Source organism: Seriola aureovittata, chromosome 15, assembly GCF_021018895.1.
Source record: "Seriola aureovittata isolate HTS-2021-v1 ecotype China chromosome 15, ASM2101889v1, whole genome shotgun sequence".
NCBI classification, from domain to species: domain Eukaryota; kingdom Metazoa; phylum Chordata; class Actinopteri; order Carangiformes; family Carangidae; genus Seriola; species Seriola aureovittata.
This window is the reverse complement of record NC_079378.1, coordinates 3,034,559-3,058,551: the sequence shown is the minus strand read 5'-3', so window position 1 is coordinate 3,058,551 and position 23,993 is coordinate 3,034,559. Positions and strand designations below refer to the sequence as shown.

Genomic DNA, 23,993 nt, shown 5'->3' with positions numbered 1-23,993 from the left:
ATATATTATAGAAAGATAGAAGCAGCATCATACTATAAATAAGCAAATAAATGAATCAACAGACACATGAACATGACACATGAACTTGAGAGGTAAGAAAACTGTGCAAATTAAAATAAAAAACATGCAAATTAGATTCTCTGAATTGTCATCTAAGGAACCTTTGACCTCATCTTCTGATTATTATTTCCATTAATAGTCTATTAAAAAAAAAAAAAACTGCCCGGCACAGCTTTGCAGGTCCGAGTGTGACGACCAAAAGTCCAAACACCCAAAAATATTGAGTTGACAGTGACATATGTCAAAGAAAAGAAGGAAATCCAAACACTTCAGAGGCTGGAATCAAATAATATTTGCCGTTACTTCACTAATAGTCGACTAATTGATTCATCGACTAATTGCAGCATTAAACAATATTAGATTGTTTTTGTTTTTGTGATATTTTTTAATTATCCTCCTTATCTAGGACGTGTGTGTGGTTGAACCTGTTGTTGTATGGCTGGATTTATTATAATTAGCTTCAGTATGAATGATATTTCCTTACATATGGAACAGAGCTGTTTCATTTCAGCTCTGCAGCCTGATGAGATTTCCTCTCTAACTCACAGCTCATCTTTGAGTTTCATTTCTGACTTTATTTCCCCTCTGGACTTGAGTCAAATGTGACTGTATCAGGAACCTGTGCTTCTTTATCTGTGTCCCCTGAGGTTCAACTCAACCATAGATGATATTTCTGTCTGCAGAAGAGATAGACTGGACTTTTTTTAAAACTCTGACACTGAAAATGCCCGTCGAGCCTCCCAGGGATCGTTAACTCTTCCTCATCTGTGCTGTCTTGTCTCTCCATCAGTGGTTGGGTGCTCCCTCCTGCCAGCGGGGCAGCTATGCCTTCTATAAGTCGGTGAGCAGCAGAGCTCAGCCCGACGGGCCCGTCCAGGTGTGGAAGCTCGGGGAGTTCTACTTCATCCGCTGTGGACCGCAGGATCCCGTGTGCGTCGCTGAGGTGAGATACCTGGTTTTTATTTGACTCTCTGCCGCATTAAAGCTGCTGTATATCATCAACAACAACAACAACAACAACAAGAACTGTTGCAGCAGAAACCTGCAGGTCTTTGAGCCTGATGAACCTCAGTCCAGGGTCCAGACTTTCACATTGTCAGCAGTGCTAACCAGCTACTAGTCAACTGATCTTGACGAGTGCCCCTCTAACCGCTGACTATGACTAACTAACCCAAACTAACTCCACAAACTGAATTGAAAATCGAATCCTAAATGGGTCACACTCCTGCTCACGTGAGCTATAGAAGAGTGATATGTTTTATTATTGAGTCTACATCCCACAGCAAAGCTAAATTTAGTCCATTGAGGTCGTGAGCTGAAAAAAGTAAAGACACGTGTGAACGAGCCTGCGTTGTATTTAGGTTGGTAGAGTTTTATCGACAGTGATTGATCAGAATGAAAGATGGAGATGATCATGTATTTGCTCTGATACAAACGTGTTAAAGAGCTTTTATTCACTGAACAACAAATAATGACATTACATGAGATAGTATTTGTACTTTATATTTTTACTCCACTACATTTATTTCACAGTTACAGCTGCTGGTTGTTCACTTACATGACATATAGTGATTAAAAATGTCAAATGAAAGACTTTTAACTTGTGGGCTACATCGAGCCACCATCGTCCACTTCATCATCAGTGATTAAACATCATCATCACCGTCCTCGCCACATGATGATTCATGAAAACCCCTGCTGACAAATTATGGCCACTTAGTGTAAAGATTAAAAAGCTGCTGGTGAGATGAAGCACTGAAGGCTCTGGGTTTTACTTGGAATACAAGGATGTGCATCACCATGTGAAATGATCCGCCCTCATTCTTAACTCCTGAAGTCTTCGTCCTAAAAAGCTGATTGGTTGTCTGTACATGTGGCTGAGACGTCGGCTCTCCTCTGGGGGAGCTGCAGCTGAGGACATCAGGTTGTTTCCTCGATTACAGAACGAGGTTTCTCTTCATCATGAGCGTTACCTGAGGCCTGCACTACGAAGCAGGTTATCCAGGATAACTTTCCCTTATCTGACTAAACTCTAACTGAACCTAACCTGTACTAACAAGCTGGTTATCACCTGGTTCAGTTAATCCTGGTTCATGTGAAAGAGGCGCAGTTTTTAATTATAAGAAACATGATCATAATAAAGTATTAATGTGTGATATGAGAGGAAACGCTGATACCTGCAGGTAATGTAATAAAATGATATTCAACCAGGTGAAATGTAAACAACATGATCACATGACTGGAATAAACAAGAAACACTAGAAATAATTAATAATTATTAAAGTCAGACTGATGTTATATTGAGTATTTTCGCTCTTTCGTCTCAGGATGGACAAACTGTTATAAACGTGATGCAGATAAAACAGTTCAAGTTAATGTTCGACTGTTTCTGCTGCAGAGATGGGGAGAAAGGAAAGAGGAGAGAAGTAGAGAAGCATCAGTTACCATGGAGATTTACCCTGGTAACAAGTGAACCACTGTTGTAGGACTGAAAACCCAAGTTACCTCGATAACCTGTAATCCTGCTTCGTAGTTCAGACCTCAGGCCTCTGATCAGCAACACGGCATCTGTGTTTACACCTGTGTTCTTCTTCTTCTTCTTCTTCCTCCATTTCTTCTTCGTGTGCAGGTGACCTTACTGTGGGAGGACCAGACGCGACACCACCTGCTGGCCAGCGCCAGGCTTTACTTCTTACCCGAGGACACGCCAAAGGGCCGGACCAGGGAGCACGGAGAGGTGGGTCAAAGGTCGGGGAGACTGGCTCCTCCTCCAGAGATTTAATACTGAATCAAAGCTGATTTGGATTTGAACGCCCTCAAAAAGTCGGTGACTAACCTAAAACATAAAACTGACTATAATGGCTTTTGAGTAGTTTAAAAAAAGGAGTTCATACATGCCTTTAGAAGAAATTCAGATTAAAATTCATTTAGTTTGAAACATAAATTAAAAAGAAAGCTATTGACAAATATCTGAAAAGCTCCCGTGGCTCATTAACATCCTCAGTTTCCAATATCAGAGTCACATCATGAGGTGAAAATTACATCCGTGGAACATCAATCAGCTTCGAATTAATATGATGAAAACAGATGCAAAGGTATTGAGGTATTATTATTATTATTATTATTATTATTATTATTATTATTATTATTATTCTGACGGATGAACTCGCTGATTTACATTGCGGTGCATCTGCATAATGCAAAGTCCTGCTGCTTTGGCTACCAGCAGTTCCTGTTCCCACGGTACAGACGACACTCACCAGGATTATTCAGACGCTGAAGAGAAAGGGCTCGATCTGATGATTATGAGACGAGATCTGATGATCGTGAAATGAGATCTAATGATCGTGGGTCGAGATCTGATGATCGTGAGACGAGATCTGATGATCGCGAGACGAGATCTGAGGGAAGTTTAAGCTTGAACTGATTTAACTTCAGAGGTTCTGACTCCACTGTGGCACTAACTGATGAACTGATTCTGGAAAACAATAATTCAACCATGGCTCCAAAGAAGAATCAATTTCTTTCCTGCGTTCAGAGGGGAAAAAAATAATTTAAATTTAATTGTTTATTGAAATTAAAAAAAAAAAAAAAAAGGTATTTTTTTGTATTCTTACTTTATTCATTATTTAAAAACACTGTAAATTATCACTTTAAAAACAAGACGAGGTATAAACCTAGTATTTGGCTGACTGGTCCATAGTCGGACCGGCCATCAGGACAAAAATAAACTGCTGGTGCCTTTCATATAATGTACATGCTGCATTTCCACTGCTTTGATTGATTAATCAAACTATATAATCAATGGCGTTTTCAATACTTTGTCGGCATAACGGTGGCGTGAACCTTGAGCCTCACTGATTTAATCCTTTAGATTAGAGAAGAGAAACTTTGTCGGTGTCACAGAACGAAATTGAGGCGTCACAGCAACAACAAGGAAGTAAAACAGACGGTGGAGGAAGTGCTCAGATCTCTCACCGCAGTACACTACATACATTATGCAGATCAAGTTATTGGATTAATGTGTATATTACTTTTAATGTTGTAGTTTGTCAGTTTCCCCCCTCGGATTTTTACATCATAATTTATCTGTCGATTTTATATTTTGTCTTATAAAGTACAATATTTGCCTTTTTAAAATGTATAAAGTAGAAATAAGTACATCAAAATTGTACTGAAGTACAGCACTTAAAAATAAATGTAAATGGAAGCAGATGAATAACGTATATAAGTAACCTAAAAATAAAAAAGTAGAATACCATCTACATGAGTTTAAACTGATCCCAGTCCTGATCCGTTTTGTAACTGAGAGCAAACGTCTCCCTAATATAATCTGGGGAATGCTTTAAGAACGTCTATTAATAACCTCGTCACAGGAACACTGCCTCCTTTTTTTATCCAATCATCTTAGGCCAAGAATCTAAACAGGTTAACCTTCAGTGAAAGTCTCCTCTTGTTGATCGAAAAGTCTTTTATAACCTCATTTTCCTCTGGTCTTTTTCCCCGGTGCTGAGAACAAACAGTGACATTATTTTATGCTCTAATATTATTTGATTATCGGTTTAATTCATAATCGCATCTCTCTGTCGGGAGAATGAGTGAAATGACTTTAAATATGAGAAAAATGAGCCGTGATTTCACACGAACAGGGAAAGAGAAAGGAGATGTGGACGCGTCTGCTGCTGCTGCTGCTGCTGCTGCTGTGAGTGTTTTTGATTAACACAGTTCACATGCAGGCTGCAGCTCAGCCTTCACATGAGAATCTCCCTTTGGGAATCAGACTAATGTATTACCCAAATGTAAATCCCATGACTTGTCTGAAACCAAATTTTCCACATTTTGAACTTAGATATTCCACTGTTGCAGTCTCTATAAGGAGGTTTTAATTTTCCTGGAGGAAAAATGAGGCCTCTGAAAGTTGCTTTTACAGGAATCACTGCCCAGTTTCTTTTATATGAAGACTTTATTTCTAAAACATCCTCATTTGTCTCGAGTGTTATCTTATTTTTTTGTGGAGGATCAGCTCGGTATTACATTGATTTATTGAGTTTTAACATAAGTACGACGAGCATGCATGCAAAGAAAGGAAAACGTGCAGATGTGCGCTGTGGTTTGACGAGTATTCAGCTCCTCATTTACTAAATTTACTTCTTACAAACTACTTTTACTTCCTGGTTGAGAAATCTGGATCAGGTGAAGGAGCAGAGACTATCAAGATGGTTAGAGGAGGAAACATCAGAGACTGTTGAGACCAGAGTCAGAGACTAGCAGACGCAGGAGAGCGGTTAGCGTAGTTAGCATCTTTTATTTGTTTATGTTGTTAATTAGCTTGTTTACTGGCAGTAGCTGACACAATGTTAGCTGTTATGCTAATGCTAACTCTCTCTCTCTGTACTGACAAGGTTTCATGTTTATTTAGCCCCGCCCCCCCCGTCGCCACAAGCTGACAGGATTGGTTCCTTAGGTTTGTGACGTATGAATCGCTGGCTGTCTGACTCTGTGTTTATGAGACTGTCATTGGTTCACTGCAGTTCAATGTGGAAACACTCAGTGAGGGAATCGTTCTTCTATACAACTGATAACTGCTCACAGACGTCTGAAACAGCTTTGAATTCTGTGAGCTTTAGTTTGAATAAAATCTTATTCAGAGGAATAACTACAGCCGAGTATGAAGCAGAAAGAAAAGTTCAGGTACTCCAGAACATTTATTTTCCACCAGTGGATTTCCATGTCTGAAAAAAGGCTCGTAAAATCACCATTGGGGCCTTGCTCACAAGTAAACTTGGGAGGAGGGGCTCCAGTCGACATGAGGCTTGGAGGAGAAGCTGAAGAGCTTCAGAGGGAAACACCTTTGAAAACACCAGAATATTTGAATTTTCAAAATGCGTATTCGTGGCTCCTGCAGAGACGCTCTGTGTAAGAGCTCCTCAGCCTTTTGCTGTGTTAATGAGTTCACACCTTGCTGCTGTGGGGCAGGAGTGCGAGGAGCTCTCACCTGGTTGCAGCCCGGGGGTTGGGGGGTTTGAGCCTGATCTGGATCACAGCTGACAAACTGGAACGGGAGGAGACGTCAGCAGCAGCAGCAGCAGCTCGATGTAAACTGGGCGAACGGTGACTCAGGCTTTTACATCGTACACACACGTGCGTGTCAACTGTTTGTGTTGAAGGAAACTTGACTGCACTTAATGTGACGGCTCTGACACACGTCTGAAGGACGGCGGCGTCGGCGTGTCTTAATCCCACAAGAGGAAGTCTGCATGTGAGGAAACATTAGCTGAATAGAGCAACACTGTCAGAGACTGAACGAGTCTGAAAACGACAGAAAACAAAGCAAGTTTTTTTAATTGTCTTGCTGCTATGAGCCATTAAAAGTCAGGAGAAGTGTTTCCATCCTCTGATATCTCAGTATCCAGGTTTTCATCCAGCTGCAGCACAAATTTTGGTTCAGATTCTCCAGTCGCTGCCGTTAAAACGCTGCAGGAGAAGATGAGGTCAGTCCAAGTTCAGACGATGGAGAATTTGGATTTCCACCTCAGCCAAGCGCAAAAAAAATGTTGCAATATTTATTTTTATTTTTTCAAAGTTTGATGTTTCCGCTCAGTTTTTAAATTTTAAAATTGAAAATGCACACAGCAACAGGCTGATGGAGAATCACCCGCTGTCTGTGTCGTCCTCTGCTTGTGTGCAATAAAACTGCTGCAGGATTTTACACCACAAGTTAAATTTAAGACACTGTTTCCTCTGCGGTGATGAATCAGGTTTTAGTGTCTATTTCTATGTATTTCCCTTTCCTCCACACATATAAACTCCCTGCTCACTTTATTAGGTACACCTATACAGTGCAACGCAACAGCTGTGCTACATATTCTGCATTTGTTGTTGTTGTTGTTGTGTGAAAACAAACGTAAATAAGCTTGTAAAAGGCTGAAAATCTTTTGAATACACAGCCTGTCTTGTTGTGGAGTTTACTTGAGTTCAGATCAGGTTACAGTTTAAACAAAGAAAGATAAAAAAAGACTAAAATGCAAATAGAAAGAGAAAGAAAACCAGTCATTTACAACTGGACTTGAGCAGTTCTTCACAGATGCATGGAAACATTGCAGTCTGTCGGGTGTTTTTCATAAACTTCCTCTTTCGTTTTTGAATGTTGCATCAGGTTGCATGAATTCTCTGATCAGTTAAAACCTTATCTTTAAATGTCAAGATCAACATCTGCCTTTCTACATGTGTCACAGTAAAAATAAACAACATTTACTGTTAGTTTATGGAAGAAAGACAAATCAAAGCATGTTTAAAATAACTGGTTCTGAACAAAGAGCTGGACTGCTTTAATGGATAGAAGAACTGAAGGCAGTAAAATGATAAAAGACGGGTACAAAGGTTTTTAGTCAGATGGAAAATTCATTGAAAAAGGTGAGAGGTAATAAAAAAACAACAACGGAGGAATAATAAAAAATAATGACGGAAAGAGGAGACGAGAAAAAAAGGACATTTATTTAAAAAGCAAGTGGTGGAACTCGTCAGGTGGCTTTTTGTCTCACAGTTTGTTTAACAGTTAAAATGTGAAACGTTATGTAATCGCACTGGAAGGCAAATGCATGAAGTTCATCAGAGCACAGTGCAGTCCGACGGCGAGGTGGTGCTTTCAGGTTTTAATGACAGAGTGGCAGCTGGTTTTTTAAATTGAGATTTTAAATAATTTCTCCTCAAGTTTCAGTTCAGACTTCCAACAGAAGTCGTCCACCTCCTATAATAAAACCTCATATCAGCAGGTTCGGCCTCATCTCTCACTCTGCAGCTCTTTTTTGTGTCGTCACGTAAAACGTCACGACTTCGCCAAACAAGAACAATCAAGACCTTTTTCTCCTATTGGAGAGTTGCAGAGCAGGTGAGGTGTGGGAGGAGCTGAGGAGGTTTGAGGTTTGTGGCACTTGAACGCCACGTCGGAGTTTCTGTCTGAACAATATGCAGCATTAAACCTGTTTGACTGAATCATAGATTGAACTTATTTTATGTGTGTGTGTTTGTGTAGGATGAAGTTTTGGCGGTGTCCAGGAAGATGGTGGTGCGGGTGGAGGACCTGGTGAGATGGTCGTGTGCACGGCCGGCAGGTTGGAGTAGCTGTTCGAAGCTGCCGCCGGCGCCACCACCCTGCGGGACCAACGGCCTCCACAAACCTCCGCAGAGCAGCGACGGCAACGACAACAACAACAACAATAACAACAACACAGCGGACAAGAGCAGCGAGCCGCTCAGAGACAAAACCGAGAGTAAGAAACACAGACACACACACTAAACCTAAACATATTTATTCTACTATAAATTCGTGCGGCACCAGTTCGTCAATAACTCCTTTGAGCAGTCAGGGAATGAAATACAGAAATCCTGTTCTTCATCAATAATTTATAATTTCATTTGTTCGATGCTCAGCTTCCATCAAGAAGATAAAGAGCACATAGCGAAATGAACACCTCTGACAGGGTCACATTATTATCCTTGTGAACTTTATGTCTGAGCTGTCGGATGAGACTGCATCTGGTTTTATAGTTGTACCTGATAAAGGTGTTTTTTAGTTGTTGGTGAGTGAAGGTATAAGTAGAACTGTTCAGCCTGTAAAGAAAAGGCTGGAAATCCTGGGTTTGGGTTTTACATGAGTTCGGATCACGTTACAATTTAAACAAAAGAAAAAGACTAAATGAAAAGAAACTGGACTTGACCAGTTCTTCACAGATACATGGTCTTTTTATTCTACAGGTTCTTCAGTCAGTCGATTCTGTAAATGTGGAACAAAACAACAATGATTGACATAAAAAAATTTACTTTTGAATACTTGAGTATTCTCAAAATCAAGTACTGCAGTACTTTAACTGAAAAACTTTAACTTGTATTGGAGGAATGTTTGACCAGAGGATCTAACTGTGACTCAAGTAACGGAGCTGTGGACGTTATTGATCGCAGACTGACGTTCGGTTCTCGTGTGTCTCGTGTCTCTTCCTCTCAGACGGCCCGCTGGAGCGTCAGGGCGTCAAAGTGCTCAGCTACCCGCAGTACTGCCGCTTCCGCTCCCTGCAGAGACGCATCCAGGATGGAGCGAGGGGGCTGGGGCTGCAGGACCCCCACCTGCTGGCCCTGGGGGGCGTCAGGGCGCTGCCCAACACCCGGGTGATGTACTGCAGGGACACGTTCAACCACCCGACGCTGGAGAACAGCGCCGGCTTCTCCTGGCAGTTCAGTGAGTGTCTCAGAAACCGGTCCGCAATCACCTCTCAGTTTTGAGTAGGGATCATGTGACGTCTTCACAGGCTCTTTCAAAGTAAAAGTCTCTTTGTTCACCTTTTAAAAAAATGTTTTTTCAATTAAATGTAGGAAAATCTTCCACAAAGACACAAACATCAACTCCTAACAGCCACCAGGGGGCGAACAGGCTCACTGCGCCACGCAGGCTCTCATTTGTTAAAACCTACAAAATAAAAGCACAGACTGTATGAGGTGTGTGTGTGTGTGTGTGGTTCAAATAAAATCTCCATCTGATTATGAGCCTTCTCAGATTTACATCTGACAGCATCACCGCCCCTCCCTGAAAAGCTCCCTGTATTTCTGTGTAACGCTGCCACCTGCTGGTCGCTCCTGACACTCCCTCAGCTCTTTTCATTGATGTAGGAAGTTTCCCACAGACTTCACATCCACCACACAAAGACTAAGACTAAGGAGTAAGTTATTGACCTTTATGAAGATTAGAAGACAGCATGAAGTAGCTTCATCTTACAAATATTTGGGCGTTCGTATCGATGTGATGCTTTATAGTCTTTGTTTCACAGTGTTGTGTGGAGGCACATTAACAGCATGACTGCTAATGACAGGAACAGGAATAACAAGTCTTTTTTTGTTTTGTTTTTTTTTTAAACAAAAGCTGGTTATGTAAATGTGAAGCCAGACGCCCAGTTTATTGTTTTAGTAGTCCAACGTGTGCTGAGTGACCTGGCTTGTTTTAAGACGGGAAGAGTTCGCTCAGTAGCTGCGTTATAATCGTACGTCACAAATAAAAGAAACGTCACTGAGGCAGATTTTTATAAATCATTTTTATGTTTGTGCCTAAATTAAAACTTAAACTCTCACTGGGAGGCAGATAATGTGATTAAATGGGCTGTTTATCTTTTAGTTCATCAGGCGCACAGAGCCGCTCTAACAATTAGAATAAACCGGTTGGAGAACATCTCAGACCGGTTCTGTTCACACAGCTGTGAAACATGTGACAGTCCCTTGTTTTCTGACATTTGTATGTAATTGTTATGGCTTCATTTGCATATTTATTTCCTGTTTTAGTGATGCTGTTTTCAGATCAGCTTGGTATTTATGAACTGTCAGTGGCTACGTGAGCTGCTGAGCTACACTCATGTCCTGTTGGAGAACATGTTAATTTGTCAATAGGTGTTACTGCTGTTGTTGTGGCTCTGTGCATTTCGGTTTGTTGTCTGCTTAAGCGTGTTTGATTTATGTCCCTTTAAAGTTTTCTAATGTGTCGGTTCAGAGATTCAGAGACCTTTTATTGGATCGTTTGATATGCAGGTGAGGTCATAGGTTTCTAAAAGGGACTATGAGAAGAAGAGGATCATGGGTAGAAAATGATCATGAGAAGAGTCCAGCTCCTGCTTCAGCTTTAAAGTCTCACAGTAAAAATTATGAATGAATGTTCGACTGAATTCTTCTTCTTCCTTTGAATTTTTATTCATGTTTGTGTTTTTGTTTTGTTTTTTTCTGCAGGATGTCCGTCTCTCAGTCTTCGAGGACGACCTCGCAAGAGGAGAGGCCGCGACGGCAAAGACTCCCCGAACTCCAGCCAATCAGAGTCCTGGATCGAGAGGATGAAGGTTCGTTGTTCGCCGTTTATGAAGTTGTTTATCACAGTGGTGAAGTTTTCTGATCACACTCAGTTTTACATTCGATTTAAAAAAAATAAAAAAAACCTCTGTAGTTGAAAGTGGAGCATAAGATCCTCTTCCTGGAGGCCCCGGACCCCCCAGTCTGCTCCGGATCAACAGCTGACTGATCCTCAGATCCTCAGATACTCAGGACGACCAAACAAAAAACTAAACCTGGTCCTTGAATCGTGTTGGTGACGGTTCACATGCGCCGTTACACAGAATGAGGTGGAAAATAAAATCAGCTAATTGTGTGTGTGTGTGTGTGTGTGTGTGTGTGTGTGTGTTTGTGTGTGTGTGTGTGTGTGTGTCTCAGGAGAACGTGATGGGTAGCGTGGAGGTCGGCTGTGAGGGCAGCTGGCTCCCTCACCCTGAGGAGCAGCTGTTCCTGGATCAGCTCTACATCTTCATGGAGCGTCACGGCTCGCCCATCCACAAAGTCCCCAACCTCGGCTTCAAGAAGAGTGAGTCTGACTCTTTCTTTCTTGTTTCCTTTCTTTCTTTTTTTCTGTCTTTCTTTTTTTGTTTTATTTCTTTCTTCTTTTCGTTCTTGCTTTCTTTCTTGTTTCCTTTCTTTTCTTTCTTCTTTTCTTTCTTTGCTTCCTTGTTTTCTTTCTTTCTTAATTGTTTTCTTCCTTCCTTCCTTCCTCCCTCCCATGTTTCAGAGGATGTGGTGTGTAGATGGGGTGGTTTTTTTTGGGGCGGACAAGTTTCTTTTCACACCTCTTCACTTTATTATGTTGTAGGTTCAATTTTAAATGGATAAAATTGCCATTTCCTCCCATCATCAAATAAAAAAACAAATCAAACATTGAAATGTCTCATTTACAGAAGTCTTCAGACTCTTAGTTCAGGACTTAGTCGAAGCGTCTTTAGCAGCAGTTACAGCTCGCAGTCTTCCAGGCAGATCCTCTCAGGCTCCATCACCTGGGATGGGAAGTGTTTAAACAACGGAGTGAGGCACATTTGAAGAACTTGGGTTTTATCAGACACATTTGTTTAGTCAAACTGAGAGTTTTATCTCAGAATTACAGTCTGGTTTGACTTTTTATTTCCTGTGTATCATATTTGCATCTCTGCTCTGTTTCCTCTTCCTGTTGCTGCCTGGATTCAAACATGTCCGTCCTCTGTCTCCTCAGTCGACCTCTTCCTCATGTACTCGGTGGTCAAGCGGCTCGGAGGGTACAAGAAGGTGAGTCGCTTCGACTTACATGGAATAACCTTTATTTAAAGGAATAGTCTGGCATTTGTTTTCCAGCAGAGAAAAACACGAGAAGGTTGAAAAACTGTAGTCTGTAAGTTAAATATTAAACTACCGGCTGGATAACTTAGCTTAGCATAAAGGGTTAGCCTGCCGACGGGACAGAAACAAGGAGTCGGGACAGAAACAAGGAGGCGGGACAGAAAACAAGCAGTCGGGACAGTAACAAGGAGGCGGGACAGAAACAGTCAGATGGGACAGAAACAGTCAGACGGGACAGTAACAAGGAGGCGGGACAGAAACAAGGAGGCGGGACAGAAACAAGGAGGCGGGACAGAAACAGTCAGGTGGGACAGAAACAAGGAGTCGGGACAGTAACAAGGAGGCGGGACAGAAACAGTCAGACGGGACAGTAACAAGGAGGCGGGACAGAAACAGTCAGACGGGACAGAAACAAGGAGTCGGGACAGAAACAAGGAGGCGGGACAGAAACAGTCAGGTGGGACAGAAACAGGCAGACGGGACAGAAACAGTCAGTCGGGACAGAAACAGTCAGTGCAGCTTCAGCTCAGTGCTGCTCTGTTCACAACAAAAGGCTCAGTCCTTCACTCCACCCACTGCACTGAAATGAGCCTTGTACTGAACAATACTGTATTATACAGCATGGTGGTACACCACTAACACTGTATAATGTATGTAATTGTTTTGAACACACACACACACACACACACACACACACACACACACACACACACACACACACACACACACACACACACTGTGTTACCACTCCACCAGCAGCACCAGGGCCATAATCCATTACATTGAACTTGAAGCCTGATCTTCAAATACTTGATTTCACTTCATTCATTTCTAAGGAGCTTTAGACTCTTTACAAAATTATAATAATAAACTTTATTGATAAAGTACGTTTACGTTACAAAGATTCACAGATTCAATATTTCATATTTATCCTCATGTTTGATCGAGTCGTTTCTGCAGGATGTCGTGAGTTCAGATCTGATCACCTTCGCCTTTGTGTGTTTGTGTGGCAGGTGACAGGAGACCGACTCTGGAAAGTGGTTTATAACGAGCTGGGAGGATGCCCCGGCAGCACCAGCGCTGCGACCTGCACCAGGAGACACTACGAGAGGTCAGACAAGACGCGCTGACACCCTCCACCACTGAAACCCTACACAGAAGATGTGCTACTGTTAAAGTTTTACGCACTAATCCTTGTGATGTTGCGTCGCAGGCTGATGCTTCCTTACGAGGAGCACCTCAGAGCCGGAGGAGCGGAGTTCAAAATCCCAGAATCCCCCACTCCTCCAAAACCCAGAGGGATCAGAGGAAGGAAACCACTTCCTCGAGGCAGAAAACCAGGACCCAAAGCCAAGGAGAAGAAGATCACAACCCCCGCTCTTCCTCCTCCTCCTTCCCCTCCTACTCCTCCTCCTCCTCCTCCTCCTCGAACTGTAAGTCACAGACCAGCTGCAGGATGTCATGAAATAAATGATCTGAAGGTTGTAAAAAGGATCAAATACTTCATTTTATTAGATTTTTTTCTTCATGCAGTGACCCCTCGCTGCTCAGTCACACTCTCAGTAATTTACCTCATTCCGTTATTTCATTCAGAAATCATCTGCTCGTTTCTCTGGATAAGTTTGGAAACAATCATCTGTAACAGCACGTGCCATTAAAAATACATCCATGTGTCAGTGAACATAAATTTACCTTCATAAAACTGCACCAGGGTCAAAGTCACAAAAGATCTTTTGATCTTTTTTATGTATTTTATTGGAATAATAAAACGATAAATAACTTTTTTAAAAGCAGATTTTCGATGGTGATGAATTAATAAAGATCCACATCATCTGAGATGCTGGTTTCCCCCTCAGTGTGTATCTCAGCCGTCATGTCAGAATCACTGCACTGACCCGAATAAAACACGAACCCAATTTTCCAACATCTGCTTTTGAGAAAAGAAGAAGACTTGGGAGACACTTTTACATCCGTCCTGTTGAGGACGTTTCCCTGAGATCCCGTTAATCCAAGGAGAGGAGGGGGAATGTAGAATGTGGTACTATGTAGGACTGAGCTGTGTATATAGAAATTAGTTCTTTTATCTCTGTAACTCTAGTAATATTAATAATGCTGTGGTTTTTGATAATGTGTAATATTGTCATCGTGTTTTCTGGAAAATGTTAAAATACCGCAAAAATGTGGGTGAGTTTATCGCCCCCTGTGAACTCTGTCGTAATATGACTGAGTGAACCTGAAGAAGCCACAGGTGAAATGCGTTTTTCCCTCTTAAAAAGTGACAGTGAAGTCATCTCGGCGTGCGGTGGTTTGATTTTCCCCTTTAGTTGTTGCTGCAACCGACCAGCGCCTGACCGCTTATATCAGCTGTTCACTGTTAAACACATGAAATACTTCAAGATACCAGATCTGACCACTTGGTCTCCCTCCTCTCTGAGCAGATCGTGAACCCGAACGGCTCCGTGGTGGTGAAGAGGGGCAGAGGCCGGCCGCCGGGGACACGCAACAAGGCCACGCTGATCGCTCAGGCCAAGCTGCTGGCTCAGCAGCAGGCCAAAGCCAAAGCAGCAGCGGCGGCGGCGGCGGTGGCAGCGACTGCAACGCAGACCCAGCAGCAGAGAGTTCTGCTTCCAGCCAAAGGCAGAGGAGGACCGATGCCCAGCAGCACACACAGGGTAACACCTCAAACTCCACAGTGCAGCAGGAAAATCACATCTACACAAGGTTTTTGCTGTAACCTGAAGGCCTCATGTCGTGAAATAATCACAATATTGCAAAGTATCAGGTTTATTCAAAATAACTGTGATCAGAGTCTTTCTTTATTTAATCATGTAAGCAGCAGAGGTGAAGAAAACAAACACACACACATAATAAACAAGCATCAGAGACGATCACAGAAAGATTTCTACCTGCAGGTGTCACCTGGTTAGATGCTGCTGTCAATCAAACACAGACAGACACGCCCCCTCAGCCAGCTGTGTAATAAAAAATAAAAAAACTATCAACAATAGATTTAAAGGACATTCTCTCTCTGACTTCCTGTTTCCTGTCTTCCTGCAGCCCGTCCAGCCGGCCATCCTCCCCGCCAACATGCCTCTCACCCCCGACCTCTCCCCCATGTCGGCTCCCTTCCTCCCCTTCCAGCCCAAACCGAAGGAGCTGAAGCCGGACAGGGGGGAGTCCGCGGCCCCCGCCGCTCCGGGTGTGCTCCTCTCCACTCTGCCTCGCCACTTCGTCGGAGGATCCCTGGGCGGCTTCAGCCCCATCAAAGGCGTGTGTCCGCTGGACGTCTTCAGGAGCCGCATCAGCCTCCAGAGAGCCCCGGAGAGCCCGGCGCTGACGCCTCAAGACCCCACCCAGCACCATCCGACCGTCTACCCCCTCCAGCCCAAGAGCGGAAGCCCGGACACCCCTCATCCCAGCGGGGACCAGCCTCAGCCTCAGCCCCACCAGCACCACAACCGCTGCTCAGGGTGTAACGGGGACGAGGGAGCACAGAGAGGGGGCAACCGGGACGCCAGGAGCCGGCCCCCGCTGCCCCCTCTCCGGGTCCTGCCTCTCAACCTGGACTGCAGCGTTCAGGTGTGCCAGCTGATGAGAACTCGTTGTCTGGACTCGTCTCAGTTGCAGACCTTCACCCGCCGACTGTCTGAGGCTCTGTCCCAGGACCTGAGCACCAAGCCCCCCTGCTCCCCCATCACCCCTCCCCCCGAGCAGGCGCTGCCTCTCAACCTCAGCAAACGCTTCACGGTGAAGAGACCCAGCACGGAGGGGCCGGAGCCGAGCCGGGCCGCGATCAACGGAAACACAGATCAACCATCGTCCAAGAGACCCAGATCTGGGTGCACGGACCAGGCCGAGGACTTCGCCCCTGGGTGCCGGTCCGGCTCCGGGGGGAGTGGAGGAGGGCAGGACGTAGAGATGAAGAACCAGGAGGAACCCGCAGACCTGAGCTCCCCGAGCAGGATCAGGGCCTTCCTGCTCGGGCTGCCGCCCTTCCAGGTGAAACTGGAGGAGGATCTGAACGGGACCAGGTTTGGGAAGTTTCTTCCTCCGGGATCTGAGGCCGAATCCCAGAGGACTGACACAGAGAGAGGGGAGGGGGGCGTGGTCGTAAAGAAGGAAGTGAAGCAGGAGCAGGAGGAGGTGGTCGACCTCGAGCGCCGTGAAACTGAGATAAGCAACAAAGTGCAGAAGTCGGAGCAGGAGGAGAAAGGTCCCGCCCTCTGCTCCGGACCTGGACCTGCGGAGCTGAAGAGCGCCGGCTCCTCAAACACTGACACACACTGTTTTTAGCGTTTGTCCCTGTTGTGATCAGAAAACTGTCGATCGGTCGGAGATTAGTCGGTTGTTGGAATCCGGGAAGTTGTTTTCACCGTGGGGCGCGGTGTCGGTTTTGGATGTGGGTGAAATCCTGAACCCACGAAGCAGGGACGTTCGTTTTCCTCATCTTTGAGAACATATGAACTCACAACGTCTCTTCCTTTCCCCTTTTTTGTTTTTTTTTTTGTCTCCTGTTATTTCCTGTTTTCCTCTGTGGTTTTCAATCAGGTCGTTGATTGAACTCGACACAGACTCATGACAATCACACATCAGTTTCTCTTCCTTCCTCTGTTCGTTTCTCTTTAAGGTAAAAAAAAAAAAAAAAGAAGAAACGGAGGAGCGAAACTGAGTCTTTAACAAACACTGCCATAACCCTCCATGACACTATTAACTCCACTATTCAATGTTAGGGTGAAATATTGAATAAGATCCATGATACTTAAAATAAAAAATCAATATTACATATATGGGTGATGCTATGCATCAAGACGTCATTATTAGCATCTAGAGTGTACTGTAGCTCGGTAGTTTCATTTTTTAAATTGTACTCTACTTCTGTAGAGAGATAGTTATTTTCTGATAAAGTGTTTAGATGTTATGTGGAGCTCCGGGCGAGGAGCTCCTCGGTCTTCACGTTATAGCTCGTTAAGTGAAGCCTTTCTATAGTCCTGCTCATTAGCTGAAATTATATAAACCTTTCTTACACGTATGTGCCTTAAAACGGCCTGCGATCAGTTTCATCGCCGGCTTCAAACACATTCACTCAGAGAGATACCTTGATGTTGGACCTGCTCAGCTTCCTGTCACTCCTCAGCACGTCTCCGTGGAATCCTCGAGTTTCTGTTTCTTTGAGAAACGAAAACGAGACTTTCCTTTTGATTGTTTGCACATACCAATGTAATGCAAGAAGAATGTCCCGCACTCTGCTCTCATCCAGCGTCACAATCATCCTGATGCTGATGATCAATAAACTACGAAACTTTTAAAAGAAGCCAAAGTTTTCAAAATTTAAATGATTATTTTAGCAGCTGAAGAAAAGCTCGTCTGAATAAATCAAGAGCTCTGATCAGGACGAACCTGCTCTCTGTCTTTGAGTTTTTAATCCTCGGTGTTGAGGTTCGATTCCCAGCTTTGCTCTTTGCACCGTAAAGTCCAAACTGTGGCCACACGTTGGCGCCGTCGTCTCGTCTTTTATCACTTCCACTGATCAGCCAATAAGAAATGACATCAGCGCGGGAGGAGGATCATACATGAACATGTAGCCCAGACATTCAGACTACCTCAGGTTCTTTTTTTCTTAAAAAAAAAACATTTTCCACCTGCGTTATCTGTTGCAAAGGGGGTGGAGCTTATCCTTAACACACACACACACACACACACACACAGACGCACTCGGATCTCATTTCCACCTGGTGTTGAAGGTTATTCTGGATTTTTCTTATCGTCAGCACTTTGACTTCCCCGCTCGGACGGAAGAAACTCAAATGTATAGTTTAACTTTTTAAAAGAGGATCAGTAATTTTCCTAAAACAGCTGATCACTGTGGTTTCTAACAAACGAACAGGAGATCAGCTGGCAGACATGTCAATAAAACATGGTTAATCTCAGGTGAAGGGAAGCAATGCTGCTATGCTACGTGTGGACTCTTGTTCGGGGGAATTTTATTTTGAGTAGTTTGACATTTTGGGGGAATAAACTTTAGAGCTTTAGAGTCTCTTGTATGTGGATTTTGTTGCTTTTGGACAGAACCAGTTTATCTGTTTCTCCCTGTTTCCGGTCCTTAGCTCAGTCCCATCCTCGGTCGCTCTCTTTTTGAGAAGTGATTCATCACTGGTGCGCAATGAATCTTGGGATATGTCGGGCCGGGAAGGAGCCTCGTTGTAGCTTTTGTGCTAAGTAAAGCTAACACCCCCCCCCCCCCCGGCCTTAGCTACATATTCAGCTTGGAGACATAAAGAGACGAATCAACCCCCCCCCCCCCCTTCCAAAATGTCAAACTGCTCCTTTTAAGACCGTGACCAAAACTGAGATGTGACGATGTTCTGACTGTTCTGCTGCTGATCCTGATCCAGATCCAGAACCAGGTCGTGTGTTAACACTAGGTGGAAATGAGGGAATCAAACCTGCAGCATTCCCCTCCACATAAACCAGCTCACTGATCCACCTCTCCTCCTCCTCTTCCTCCTCTTCCTCCTCCCCTCGTTGTGTCGAAAAAGAAAAAACCTCTTGTAGCTGAAAGAACTCAAACGTCAAGGTATCTCTTCACTCAGCCTTTTCCCTCGTTTCTCTGCCACAGATTTGCACACCTACTGTACCCGTTTGCTTCTTTTGGATTTTGCATATTTATATCTGCCATGTTTGTTTTTGTTTTTTTGTTTGTTTTTTTCTTTTTTTTTTCTTCTTGCCAATGTTTTTATTTTTTACCAGAATAGTGGAGTCAACCACGACACCGAAATGAACTGGTGCTGTTTATTCTAAATCGTGTAGCTGTTGCCATATTGTTGTTGTTGATGTTGTTGTTTTTCTGGGTTTTGTTTTTTGTTTTGTTTTGTTTTTGTTTTTTTTGTCGATAAAGCTGCAAAATCTTTTCATCTCAGCAAGTCATCAAAATCTCATCTCGAAAAAAAAAAACTCCTCACAGCAGATTTATTATTTGTCCAGAGAGTTTAAAGAAATTATTTTTAAGAAAAAGAGTTTAATTTAAAAAAAGAAAAGAAAAAAAAAAAGAAGAAGATGATGAACCACGACTTGTTATGAAAACATTTGGTAGTTTTTTCCTGATGGTATTTGACTGTTGGCTTCACGTGAGGCAGAGGTGAATCGTTCAGTAGATCATTCGCACCAAAGCACATGGAAAACCACCAGAAACCACCGCACTCAGACCTCCTCCGTAACCTCTGCTAGAACGAGTTCAACCGTCAGTGTTTCAGGATGTTGGTGACTCCTTAACTTACTGATCCTGTTACCACGGTAACGTCTGTTCACTTTATTATTTCCTATTTAAATCAATGCAGTAAGATTTTAATATATCTCACAAACACGTCTGATCATCTTACATCAGGGTGAATATATATTTTGTGTCTCGCTCTGCTTCGTAAATCTTTAAACATTTATCCAGGTGAGGTGTTTCTGGATGTGCTTCAGTCCGCTTCAAGGGAAATCATTTCGTACAACCTCGGCTAAAGCTCAAGTGTTTACAGCTGTTCTGGAGGGTGGGGTGGACGCTCGCCGTCATGAAGACAGTGGAGAAGTGTTGGCCAGGAAGGCAGCAGCACACGCTGGAGTATAAGATTATATTCTATCTGGAAATTAAGCTTGAAAAGTGCAGGTGGTCTTATATTCAAGGAACTATTCAAGGTCTATTCGAACACTTGACTTCTGCAGGGAGTGTTGCATTATGGGTTGTTTGTAGCTTTAACGTCGCTAAGCTAGCGAGTGTTTAGGTCTGTTTGTTGTGAGTCTTTCACTGAGCCAGTAGGTTACGTTGGAGCAGATAAACAAACACTCTTTTTATTTGTATTTTTTTAGTCTTTAAAAAATCAAGTATCGCTCTTCCTAAAGCGCGACGCTCATCACTTCCTCAAGAACAGGAAGTGCACCTGTGATAAACGACCTGAAGTTGCTTCAGGTGATCAAATGACAGCAGATCAGTAATGTGAGCTGAAATCGATTGTATTAGTGCTAGTGTTGGATTTTATTTCGGCGGTGCGTTTGCAGCCATCATGTCACCAGTTTGTCAGGTCAGAATTTCCCTTAGCATTAGCATTAGCATTAGCCCCCGAGGGTGTGGATGGTGTTTGGTAAAAGCTGCTAAAAACAGAAAAAGTGAATGAAAAGCGATATGAGATTGTATGAGTTTATTCTTCCACTTTTCCATCTGTACAAGTGAATGCAGCACCATGAATGTCTCTGAGGAGAGTCTGAGCTTTTATCTCCACCTTTTCGAACAGTTATAAACACTTCTGCCGCCACACTTCGTACGAACCAGTTCAGCAGCTTCCCAGTCAAACCACAGCTCCACTGGACCAGTTTTATCTCAGAGTGTCTCAGTCTGAATCTCTTGAACATTTGCCTTAGTTAGTTTGTTAATTTTTTTTTTTCCTGCATGTCTTTTATGTTAATGACTTGGTGCCACTGACGGCTGAACGCCTGGTGTGTCATTTTTAAAGGGGGAGGTGATCTAGTTTAGAGACGAGCAGCATGTTAAACCAGTATGAGAGATGATAGTTTCTTTTTCTTCTTCTTTTGGTTATTTAAGCTTTAGTTTGTAAAGGTTTCTTTAGGTTTAATTTCATTTTTTTTTCCCTTTGATAAAGATTTAAATGTTTACATTTTGTTATGCATGTTCAAACAGATTTGTTATATCCAGTGTTTTGCACACTACTTCAGCATCAGTCTTGAACGGCACAGCTCATTCATGTAAAAGGACTTAAAATTAAGTGCCTGATACTTAAAAGTGAAAATTGGAGTCAGCAAATGAAAGTTAGATTTGCTCATTCGCCTTCATGCCATTGACTTGAAGAACAACAACAGCAGCGGCGGCTCCTGTTGTGACGTTTCATTGTATTTACGGGCGGAGATTTTCTCGCCACGGCAGGAAGCTCGCTCAGCTCCGCGGCGTCCGTCGGAGCAAACTGGACCTAAAGGACTCGACAGCAGGGACACCTAGTGGCCGTCTGTGCCGGCGCTCAGTGATGTGATTCATCCAGTGAGCAACATTCATGAAGATAAATGATCAAATTAAAGGTGCTGCATGTGACATTTTAACAGCTGTGAACTGTTATCACATCAACTGTATTTTACATTTTGAGCTTTTACAGGGAAATCTGGATTTAACAAAAGTTGTTGCTGGTTTTTTGTTTTTTTTTCTGCAGCAACCAAACGGTAAAAACAGATTGACGGCTTCAGTTTGTCAGAAAACTGCTGCAACAGACTCGTATTTTAATTATCGATTAATTTGCAAATTATTTTTTTGAATCATCAATTAATCATTTTGTATATGAAAAACTGTCCAAGCTGTTCTTCAGATTAACACTCCAAAGATTCAGTCTAGAATAATAAAATTAAGAAATTCAACAGATTATGATTTTATATTTTTATATATTTTTTTTTTTTCCAGTTGATTTCAGTTGCACAAATGTAGCAAATATTTCTGGTATTTGCAAATTAGTTTGCCATTAAAATTATTATTTTCATTATTGATTAATCAAGAAAATAATCAGCAGATTAAATCATTTAAAATGTACAAAAATAATAATTTTGAAAAAATTAAAATCATGTCTTTAAATCCAAAGATATTCAGTTTAAAATATTTAGTATATTTCCACATTTGACTTTAAAAATATGACCAGTACATTTTTTTAACTTTAACTTGAAAAAAACTTAAATTATTGTTGATGAATCGACTGGTCTCAGAGCCGAAGATTGTATCTTTGAAATTTCATTAAACAGAAAAATTCACATAATCCAAGATGATATTTTCATATCTCGATCGCCACAATTCAGAAGCTGGAACGAGTCATTTTCATTCCACCAATCAGTTAACGAACTAATCAATTCAGCTCCAGAAGAAGGTTGTTTCTGGTGTTTACCCCTCTGTTGGCCGGTTGAGATCGACGTCTCAGAGTTCCTGTGTGACTTTGAGGTGATGAAAAAGAGGATTGAGGCAGCAGAGGGGTTTATGGGAAATGTAGTCTTGGGTTTGGAGGAACACGATCCTGAAAGAGTCGTACTGATGTTAAAAATGCTGCATGTGGCACCTTTTATGAACCGTTGGATGTTACGTACCGATGAATGTCTCTGTCACATCTTCCTGTGATCTCATTTCTATCACTTGGCACCATCTGTCATCATTTGCTCCAGGAAACAAACTCCAGATCACCGTCGACGCAGCAGCGTCAGTCTCACGTTCTTCTCTTTGCAAACTGTGCTGAACTTTTTGGACACAGAGTCGGACTGAAGAAGAACGGACTCTTCCCGGTTTAATCGCAGTCAAGATGGCCCCCGAAGGCGTCTGACGTGATTGGGGGAATGTTTTTAATTCCTGTTGATTGACGCTCTGTGTTCTTGCGTATGTGTGATTTGATGATTGCAGATCTGCAGCACAAACTCAAGTTCCATTTTTTTTTTTTTTGTTTGTTTCTATAAGCGGTAAACGGCTGGCAGTGTCAGGTACCATTCCATTTTAACACTGTATATTTATAATAAAAGTAATCTGTTAATAATACACCACTGCTGTTTGTGTGTTTAAATCTGTTTTTTTTTTTGTTTTTTTTTTCACATTTACAGTCGAGTTGCAGGAATAATGCAGAACATTATGATGTCACAATGAAGCTGACCTTTGACCTTTTTGGATATAAAATGTCATCACTTCATTTTATCCTTAGATATTTGAGTTGAATTGTGTCATAATGAGTGAATTATGGCCAAAAACATGTTTTGTGAGGTCACAGTGACCCTGACCTTTGACCTTTTAACCACAAAAATCTAATGACTTCATCCATGATTTTTTTTTTTTTTTTTTTTTTTTTTTAAAGAAATCTCAAAATATAAACTTAATTCTTTAAATCCGGTCGTATTTGAACTTTGTAAAAGATGATTAATAAATTTAATCACAACACAAAGAGATTTTATTTTTCCCTCCAGAGAAGAAATCAATATTTTATTTTTTATTTTTGATTGACCGCTGATATCACCTAGATGAGATCCTTGCATGTTAATTAGACAGAATACTGTAAAAAATTAAGATATTTTACGGGTTTGCTGGATTTCCGGTGATTCCTCAAACTGACCACTAGAGGGAGGCAGGAGTCCGGTTAAATCTGATGAGACTGCACAGAGGAGATTTCTGATTTGAGCTTTTATTTTGGAGATTTCTGACACTAACCTAGTTTTTTCATCTCGTTTGTTTTTATATTGTATAAAGTGATAAAATAAAATGTTAAAACATAAATATAAAAATGGTTACCCTCCCCCTATCCACCCCCCCCCCTCCTCCCCCCTCCAGGGCTTTTATTCTCAGCTTGTTTCAGAAACATGCAGAGTGTAAACATTCACACCAAAGAGGAAATGAACACATTCCTCAGTCTGCTGCAGGAACATTGTTACCTACTGTGTGTGTGTGTGTGTGTGTGTGTGTGTGTGTGTGTGTGTGTGTGTGTGTGTGTGTGTGTGTGTGTGTGTGTGTGTGTGTTTTCTGTAACTGAAGAACTGCAGGTTTGACCCCTGATGACTACGATTTTAAAATGGTGTGTGTGTGTGTGTGTGTGGTGTGTGTGTGTGTGGAGGCCATTTTGGAAAATAGCTCAATTTTGGGAGGAAAAAAAAAAAGTTTCAGTCTTGACACAGAAAAATGTGTTTACTGAAGAAGCCGGCTTCGTGTGGACCTGGATCTAGAACAGCTGAGGCCTCATCCTGGTCTCTGTCACATGACCATATATGATTATATAGTG

The 23,993-nt window shown here is 42.4% G+C and overlaps 1 protein-coding gene across 1 annotated transcript in view; it reads left to right on the top strand.

Annotated features, from left to right (window-relative positions):
• The window catches only part of zgc:77151 (uncharacterized protein LOC337153 homolog), a 35,079-nt gene extending 12,309 nt beyond the window's left edge, over positions 1 to 22,770 (top strand). Inside the window, exons 2-12 of the mRNA XM_056397296.1 lie at positions 851 to 1,003; positions 2,690 to 2,797; positions 8,093 to 8,330; positions 9,062 to 9,292; positions 10,822 to 10,928; positions 11,296 to 11,443; positions 12,119 to 12,171; positions 13,236 to 13,333; positions 13,436 to 13,655; positions 14,661 to 14,894; positions 15,280 to 22,770. Coding sequence (XP_056253271.1) covers positions 851 to 1,003; positions 2,690 to 2,797; positions 8,093 to 8,330; positions 9,062 to 9,292; positions 10,822 to 10,928; positions 11,296 to 11,443; positions 12,119 to 12,171; positions 13,236 to 13,333; positions 13,436 to 13,655; positions 14,661 to 14,894; positions 15,280 to 16,515 — 2,826 coding nt within the window. The 3' untranslated portion in view covers positions 16,516 to 22,770. The remainder of the gene's footprint in view (positions 1 to 850; positions 1,004 to 2,689; positions 2,798 to 8,092; positions 8,331 to 9,061; positions 9,293 to 10,821; positions 10,929 to 11,295; positions 11,444 to 12,118; positions 12,172 to 13,235; positions 13,334 to 13,435; positions 13,656 to 14,660; positions 14,895 to 15,279) is intronic.
• Positions 22,771 to 23,993: the final 1,223 nt, after the last annotated feature.